Source organism: Rutidosis leptorrhynchoides, chromosome 6, assembly GCF_046630445.1.
Source record: "Rutidosis leptorrhynchoides isolate AG116_Rl617_1_P2 chromosome 6, CSIRO_AGI_Rlap_v1, whole genome shotgun sequence".
In the NCBI taxonomy this organism is placed as follows: Eukaryota; Viridiplantae; Streptophyta; class Magnoliopsida; order Asterales; family Asteraceae; genus Rutidosis; species Rutidosis leptorrhynchoides.
This window is the reverse complement of record NC_092338.1, coordinates 290600530-290609217: the sequence shown is the minus strand read 5'-3', so window position 1 is coordinate 290609217 and position 8688 is coordinate 290600530. Positions and strand designations below refer to the sequence as shown.

General features: G+C 32.4%; 2 protein-coding genes across 2 annotated transcripts; one reads left to right on the top strand and one right to left on the bottom strand.

Moving 5' to 3' along the window:
- Positions 1–1328: 1328 nt before the first annotated feature.
- LOC139854546 (uncharacterized) lies at positions 1329–4395 on the top strand. Its single transcript, XM_071843846.1, has 5 exons — positions 1329–1910; positions 3300–3518; positions 3823–3924; positions 3998–4099; positions 4207–4395. Exons 1-5 carry the CDS (start codon positions 1329–1331, stop codon positions 4393–4395), a joined length of 1194 nt encoding a protein of 397 aa, XP_071699947.1.
- Positions 4396–5713: 1318 nt separating this feature from the next.
- On the bottom strand, positions 5714–8112 carry LOC139855576 (CASP-like protein 2B1). Its single transcript, XM_071844815.1, has 3 exons — positions 7760–8112; positions 7540–7672; positions 5714–6181 (listed from the first exon to the last, which is right to left on the bottom strand). The coding sequence occupies exons 1-3, from the start codon at positions 7930–7932 to the stop codon at positions 5927–5929; spliced, it is 561 nt and encodes a 186-aa protein (XP_071700916.1). The 5' UTR covers positions 7933–8112; the 3' UTR covers positions 5714–5926.
- Between the last annotated feature and the right edge of the window lie 576 nt (positions 8113–8688).

The following is an 8688-nucleotide window of genomic DNA, read 5'->3' as shown; positions in this document are numbered from 1 at the left end:
ATTAATGTAGTTGTGTCACGTAAGCATAGTAAAACCTTATTTTATACGGAGTATAATATATATATATATATATATATATATATATATATATATATATATATATATATATATATATATATATATATATATATATATATAGTGGTAGGATCAAGAGGGAAGTAACCATTCGGGGGGAAGCGGGGGGAAGCAAAAATTTTTTTTTTTTTTTTCGTTTTTTGAAAAAACTTTGTTCACGAACATTATAGATGAGATGAAAATATGAACATTTAGTAGAGACACTTTGTGATAAATGTTTTTATTTTGGCGGAAAAACGCTCGAAGAAGTAATATATAACAATTATCGTGTTTTTCGAGCATATTTTGAGGTTTTAGCTATTGGGGTTTAGATATTAAGGTTTAGATATTAGGGTTTATAGTGTTTAGATATTAGGGTTTAGAAATTTAGGGTTTAGGGTTTAGATTTAGAGTTTAGATTTAAGATTTAGATTGAGTTTTTAACACGAACGGTTTAAGGTTTAGGGTTTAGGGTTTATGGAATAAACCCAAAACACCAAACCCTAAACCCTAAACTCTAAATCGGGCTAAATTTTACTTCACAAAACATGAAAAAAAAATGTTCATATTCTTCACGAACAATATTATCTTGAATGTTATTTTTGTCGATCGTTTTCCCGCCTAAATAATAACATTCATCACGAAGTGTCTCTTCTAAATGTTCATATTTTCGTGTGATCTTGATGCCGAAAAAAAAAATTCAAAAAAAATCAAAAAAAAAAGAAAAATTTTGCTTCCCCCCGCTTCCCCCCGATTGGTTACTTCCCCATTGATCATGCCCATATATATATATATATATATATATATATATATATATATATATATATATATATATATATATATATATATATTAAAAATAAGTATTAAATATTAAATATAAATATATAATAAATAAATATAAATATATAAATATTAAATATTAATTAAATATATTAAATTAAAATAAAATAACAATAGTAGTTTGAATGAATGAACAAATAAATTAATAAATAAATAAATAAACTGATTTCAAACTGGAGATGAGTAAGGGATAAATCCCGCGCCTCCCGTGTTAAATTAAATAATTTTGAATTAAGACAGACACCGCCCCCAAAATCTCTTCATCCAGTTTTTCAAAATTCCTTTCATCATCTTCATCTTCATCATCATTTTCCCTTAATTCAATTACTCTACTCCATTACTTTATTCCAGTTTTCAGTTTCTGGAACGTTAAACACACACACACACACAAACACACACAAAATTTTACTACTGTAAGAAGAATAAAAGTCATCATGTCATCGTTTACCATTAAGAAGACAAGTATCAGTAATAGTAGATCAGCATCAACATCATCATCATCAGGTGATCGTTACAATAACAATCGATGTTCAGATCCATCCTCAATAATCAGCATCAATCAAACAACAAATCGCCGGCAATCTCCGTCACCTGCTGCAATTGTTTCTAAATCCAAACCTACCAAAAACAATCAAGGTAATTTGAGTGGTTTGATTAAAAAGTTTATCATGGAGAAGAAGAAGCCAAAACCATCGGTGGACCTCGTTATAGCTACAGATACAATTGTTGATGATTTAAAAAATAAGACTAGCAGCCGTACAACAAGAACAAATGGTAATGGTTTTGGGGGTTTATTACATAACAAGCTATTATTTGGGGGTAATAGTAGTAGTAAAGGGAAAAACAGCATTGAGAATAAGAATAAGAAGGATAAATTATTGTTAACTGAAGTCAATGCGAATACTCGAAGTTTGGGGATGGTACTGAGAAGTGAAAGGGAGCTGTTATGTCAGAATAAGGAACAGCAGATTGAGATTACCGATCTTAAGTTGATGCTTTATAACAAAAACGCCGAGGTACTTCAATCTTCCTTTTTCATATTTTTTTTCATTAATGCTTGTGTTTCATCTATAAAGTGTTATTTGTGCCCATTCTCCGTGTTAGTTGTTAGTTATGTACTTATGTATCATCCGAAATCAATACAAATGTATTTTCATGTTTGTTTGTTATTTGAGCCCATTGTCTGACTTAGTAGTATATATGCTTGTTTGTTTGCTTGGTTTTAGGTTTAATATGAGAATATTCGAATTCTCATGGCTGAGTTGAGGTGCCACAATTATATTTGAAATCTCGTGGCTAATTGTGATTTAATTACTTTACTAGTTTTTCTAGCTATTGTCTATGCTAATATAAGAGTCACCTGTATTGTTATGGTGCTAATCAGATGCTTTGGTACTTCAGCATTTGTATTGTTAAAGCACCATACTCTATTAATGATGAACTTCTACAAATGTGTCAATCATCAGTAGTTGATGTCTCTTATTTAATTTGTTACAAATTATGGAGGATGTAATCAAGAATTGGGAACTATGGCCATTTTTTGTTCGTTATTTAGTAAAAAATAATGGAATCACTGGACCATTTACTCTAACAAGGTTTGGTTAAGTAATTACGAATACGATACATCCTATTACGTCTATTTCTTTGCTTTTATTTTTTTTTTGGCGACAAAATGATAACTTTTATAAATACGGAAAACGTTTTCGAATAGAAAACATCTTTAACAAAGGGTACAACGAGAGAGAACTTCGATGAGGCTCGTACCTAGAAAGTGGCAAACATACGTACTTTCTATACCAAGCCTCATCTTGACCAAACCTAGACAAAAACCGAAATGAAATGGAATAAACTACAAACCGGATATGAAACAAGCATACCACAATCCTAACAATGACATCAATGTCAAAGCCAAAAAAGACACTAGTAAACACGATACCGAGATCACGAACTCAAATGTCTTTGATGAAAACTCCGAATTCTTCCATGTCTGTGCCTTGAACCAATTTTTTCTTCCTCTTTTGTTGATTTTTATTATTTAGCGACGTACTAGGGATTTCTCGAGGATTAATAAGAGAAACATTAACCGGTTCGCTCTCCCCGGCCATACTCGTCATCAACTTGTCAAAAGCCGCGAACACCTCCTTGGACATTTACCATTCCCGTTTGCCAATGATCCGCCTTTTTTAACCGCTTCCGTTGAACCACCTATCTTGTCTTCTAAACCTCCCAAGAATAAATTTTGAATAGCTTCCCCATAATCCAAATCATCGATGTTATCTCATAATCCAAATCATCGATGTTATCTTTAAGCTTATAAAGTTGTTACAAAGTTGTTTTAATACACAATAAAAGGTAGTATGTGAATCATATTATTATAAAGTCACAATTATTATCACTTGTTGCAGATTGATAAGCTGAAAGATTTGTGCTTGAAACAAAGGGAAGAAATAAAGGAATTGAAGAGTGCGATTTTGTTCCCAGATGTTATGAGTACACAATCCCAAGGGCTTTTAGAAAAACAGAATTATGAACTAAAAGAGGCAAAACAAATCATCCCTACCTTACAGAGGCAGGTTACTTCTCTTACTGACCAACTTCAGTGCCTTGCAGAGGATCTTGCAGAGGTAACTACCTAAATCATAATCTCATTTTCACCTCTTAAAACCCATGCTGACAATAATTTTGCTAAAGTTACACTAAAAACAATTTTTATTAAAGCTTTTTTGGGGAGAACTTTGTAGTTCCATCCATGAAATTATCTTAAATGCATTTGAATATTGTTCTTTTGGCCAATAAAGAACCAGTATTATCCGGTTAATGGCGTCGCAAATATAAATCTGGAGTTAGCACTTTGCAATCAGAACTTCAATTGGTATGAAAATATATTTTAGAAGGATCAACATGTCTATGTTAACTGTGTTGTGACAGGTGAAAGCCGACAAGTATTCAGTCATGGGATCCTATGATAATCTTGTGAAGTCTTCTCAAAGGACACCAACATATGAGCAAGAAGAGGCAACAAATTCTCTGGTAAGCGTGTTACAGAGCGATTATATAAATATTACATAACATGTTTCAAATGATTGAAGTTTAGGCATTTCAGGATTTCAGCTCGGGGGATCGATCAACTCCTGGAAGCCCAGATGACATGTTCTTAAACGATTTAAATCCTTGTTTAACACCTTATATCAAGTCTAAGTCTAAGGTAAGCAACTTAAACCAGTTTTTCAGATGAAGACCTATCATTCTATTTTTTTTTTTTTTTTTTATTCATGCTCTCAAAACAGACAACTTGAATGAATCATTATGTAGGAGTTTGAAGCCATGGAATACCATTCTCCACCATACAATAATGCAAGGTCTCGTGAGATTGACTTTGGATTTAATGGTGAAAAGCTATCAGAAGGTTCAACAGACAAAAAACATGGCTACTTGGGCAATAGTTTCGGTTGCAGATCAGGTGAAAACAAATACACATATGGCAACCATATTCACTACTAGACCTATTCGAGAACGAGTTTCCAGTGTAATCAAGCTTCTTTTTTTTTCTTTTTTCCTTTTGTTTATGGAATTTGAGATCAATGTTCGTCTCAAATTGTAAAAATCAGTCACTCTTTATGAGTGTCTGTCATGTTCCATCATAATACTATAAAATAAAAGCTTTTTGTTTTTAATGTTAGGGATCACATATCGGGAGACGAATATTGTTTTGTGTTCTAGGCCACTCATATTTAAAAATGATTTTGTAGCTCACTCAAGTTTACATTTACGTGTTTGTCGGCCACTCTTATTTGAAAATGATTTTGTAGGATATCTAAGTTCGTAAATTGTTACATATATATACCAAATCCGACTAAAAACTCTTTGAAAAGATTATAAAAAACGCAAATACTTTTGTATTTGGTAACAACTAATCGTTATATAAGAAAAACTTGGTTATTTCACTTATTTGTGTTATTACTTGATTTTTTTTATTGAGATTTTAGATTTGTTATGTATGAAACGACACATGAACTTAAATCACATTTTAAATGTGTGACCTATAAATAAGATAAATAAGAAAAGATAAACTTGTGTGACATGCAAAATCATTTTTAATATGGTTGGACCTACAAACATTAAACGATAAACTTGAGTGACCTATTTACTCTTAATATATTATCCCTTAATTAAATGAACTGCTGTCGTATGGGGTTGTAAATCTTGTTACATATTGTAAACTGGAAAATGATATATTGGTTGCAATCAAAAGGGCATGGTTTTTCATTATTCTCCACACTTGTACATTTGAGAGTTTCGGCCAGCAGATTCCATAGGTAACCTTTGACCAAAAATGATCACTTTTGTGTGGTAAGATGTTCTTACATTTTCTCATTAAGTTCTCAAATGTTACCATAAGCACCTTAAAGTTCTTGTGGTGGTATGTAGGGGTGTTCAGATATCAGAATCCGAATCCATAACCTGAATGATCCAAAAAATCGGATATCCGAAATTTGTAGATATGTACAACTTGTCGAACTTTTCAATATCCTGTTGTGAACACCCTTAAGCCCTAACATATATGATGGTCTCATTCTCTCCATGAGGCCGTTCTCATTTTTTATTTGCTTTTTGTTTTCTGTACCTATAAACTATGTGGTCTATTGATAATAAATAAGTTATAATAGGGAGCGATATTGGATTAAGTATCAATGAGTGAGTTCTGGGTGATTTGGTGCTGAAGTGGCATCTAAAACTTAAGTTTTTTTTTTTAGCATAGTGACCAACTAACCACTCTAAGCACTACTTACTTTCATCGCAAAAGCAATACAATTGCAGTATAACCTCATAACATATTGTTTACATAGGCTCAACAAAAACAATGGAAACAGAAAGATCCCTCTATCTATTAGTACTTTCAAACCAAAATATAAAAACATACAAACATTGACATGACATACCTTGAAGTGTAAGGAAAACTAATATGGTCATAACTAAAAAGAACAGAGCACCTAAAAGCCAAAAGAAAACACTCATTTTGTTGACACCAGTTTCACCATTGGGTACTTGTCTTGCTTCCTTTATTTCCGCCATACAAACGAAAGAGACTAAAAGCGGATATACTGGAGACAATGACCATGCTAGCACAAGCAATCAATGAAGTCGCTATTCCTTTTCCAACTTGATTGCAGAATTTTTCATACATATCACATACCTTCATCCATTGAAGTTCTGGTTCTCCAACTTTGGAAAATACGGCCGATTGAGCTGCAGCTCCGATCGCGGCCACAACAATGTAAGCTATAAGCTGCAGATTTAACAATAAAACGGATTGATAACGTGCTTTTTATAACAAAATTTTCACATTACCGGTTCCTAATTTGTTTCATTTCACAAGGAATTTGAAGACATATTTATTTGTGCAAGAAGTCGTTTTCGAGCAAAGAACGTTAAAAGAAAGCATTATGGTTATCATCATCAAAGATTTCAGCTCAAAAGTGTTCAGACGAAAGAAATTATGAAGATCAGAGCGAGATGCGGCGCATTCCTATAAGATGTGACACATCCATACACGTACAGAGATCAACTTTAAGACAGATGATCTAAGATGCAGCGCATCTTCAACAGATACAGCGCATCCCTCCTAACCGCCTAAAGGATGCGGCGCATCGACCCCTGACTTAGGCTACAAGTTACGGAAAATCTATAAATAGTGGGGGATTTTTGCCAGTTAAACATATACGGATTCAAGACCAAAGGTTACGACTTTTTCAATTGCTTTTCAAGAACTTATCATCAAGACTGAAGATTGGATCATCTGGCATTATTGGTAATTTAACTTTCATTAGTTTTTGTGAGATCACTATGAATTTTATTACTTTTAATTGCTTGATTGTTTCATCTTTAATTATGATTGGCTAATTTTTGTGTGTGTTCATTTTAATACAAGACATGATTTGGCATTTTTCTATATTTTGATTATTGAGGTTATTATGCTTGATTAATTGTGTTCTTCCGATAGATCCATTGTTGTGATTATCTATTTACTTAATTCAATTATATAGGTTTATGAATTGGTTTATGTGAGTTTATCAATGTTCATAGCTTGTACTTCAACACTTAGTGATTTAGACACTTGCATGTGAGTGTAGGTGGTAACTGAATGAATATTGTGATAAGTTCAATGTTCAGTCTTTTAGGGTCCTTGCCTTTACAAAAAAAAAAAAAGATAAGAATGTATATTACTACTAGTTAATGTGTCTATGCATATGTAGATGTATATATACATAGTATAATTGAGTTGTACTATAATACAAAAAAAATACTGTCTGAATTTTGCATTTAAGATGAATCCTTGGTCAAAGACTCAAAGGGTAAAGTGACATGTGGACAAGCTGATATCAAAGAAGAGAAAACATAAATTTTACAATAAATGATGACAATGAATACATAACAGAGTTAGGTGTTTGGCACATGGAATAGAACTTCAAATACGGAGATGACTAACATCAAAAATAAGTTGGAGATAGATTTTACTTTCGTCAACATCATACAAGAAATCTGTTCTATTGGCTCCTGTGATGAACTGACTCACTAATAATGTAATTTTTTTTATTTTCTTAATCTTATTTCTATCCAGAGATTATATAAAAAAACAAAGTATACCTGATCACCAGAGAAAATAAGCCATGTCAATGGTTTGTTGAAGAGAAAATTTCCTCTAACCATACTCACTACACACCTCAATACCTGTACCAGTGAATAAGCTGCAGCTATCCCATTAGCTACCACCAAAAACCTGCATTTTCTTTAATTAAATTAGACTGATCAATCAGAACAAGAGGATTAATTAATAAAAAGATAAAGTGAATGATTAATTACATACACAAAAGCTTTCATATCTGTGAATTTGGCTTTCTTCTGAATTGTAAAGATTTCTTGAACTTGAGTATCAGTAGCCACAAGAAGAGCTGCAACCAGACTCAAACCACAAATTAAACTCCTCAATATTAACTCTGCAACTTTCACTCTCCTATCAACAACTTCTTTAACTTTCATCTTATTATCAATACTATACACCCCTGCCCCTGGACTCAAACCAACACCTAAATAACTAATCTTCTATTCTTTTTCTTTTATATATTATTATAGTTAATTAATATATACACACAGTTATGCTAGGAAGGATATATATAGTGGAGAAGGAGGACAGAAAAGCATAGTATAGTAATAGTAATACTGATAATAATGATTTTGATGATAATATTTGTAAAAAAAAAAACTTATAAAATGACACCCAAAAGTTCCAGGTTCCAGCCCATATCATCATGTAAATACCCAACCCACCTACTACCATTAATAACTTTTATCTATTACATGTGTCTATTTCTTACTCCAACATCATTTTTTGGTTATTTTTTAATATTTGAATCATTATCTCTATATACTAATACACAAACTTACTACTACGACCCTATGATCACTATTTTCATTGGATTCATTTGCCATTCCTCAACTTTTAAGGGTATTTACGTCAATTTCCACCATTGTCATGCCTCAAATCCATTGTTGCTAGTTACATCTATGTGACATCAACCTATTAGGATATTAGAGCTCTCGGTGTTTGGCTTCTTTCGCACCGTCCGTTACCGACGCAGAACTAAGAACTAAAGGGAATCGCCCCGACTTCGTGACCACCGTCGCTACCTCGACGGTGAGTTTGTGTTTTTTCTTTCTTTTTACATTATTCAATTTTATTATTGGTACACGTCATATTCGACTCTGAAATGGACACTGAAATGAAAACCGAACGAC

Excerpts from the sequence above, each read along its gene's own strand:
- LOC139854546 (XM_071843846.1), top strand. The coding sequence starts at position 1,329 with ATGTCATCGTTTACCATTAAGAAGACAAGTATCAGTAATAGTAGATCA. Across the intron at positions 1,911-3,299 it reads TTTATAACAAAAACGCCGAG|ATTGATAAGCTGAAAGATTT; the intron begins GTACTTCAATCT and ends CACTTGTTGCAG. Across the intron at positions 3,925-3,997 it reads AAGAGGCAACAAATTCTCTG|GATTTCAGCTCGGGGGATCG; the intron begins GTAAGCGTGTTA and ends TAGGCATTTCAG.
- LOC139855576 (XM_071844815.1), bottom strand. The coding sequence starts at position 7,932 with ATGAAAGTTAAAGAAGTTGTTGATAGGAGAGTGAAAGTTGCAGAGTTA. Across the intron at positions 7,673-7,759 it reads ACAGATATGAAAGCTTTTGT|GTTTTTGGTGGTAGCTAATG; the intron begins GTATGTAATTAA and ends AAGAAAATGCAG. Across the intron at positions 6,182-7,539 it reads TTATTTTCTCTGGTGATCAG|CTTATAGCTTACATTGTTGT; the intron begins GTATACTTTGTT and ends TTAAATCTGCAG.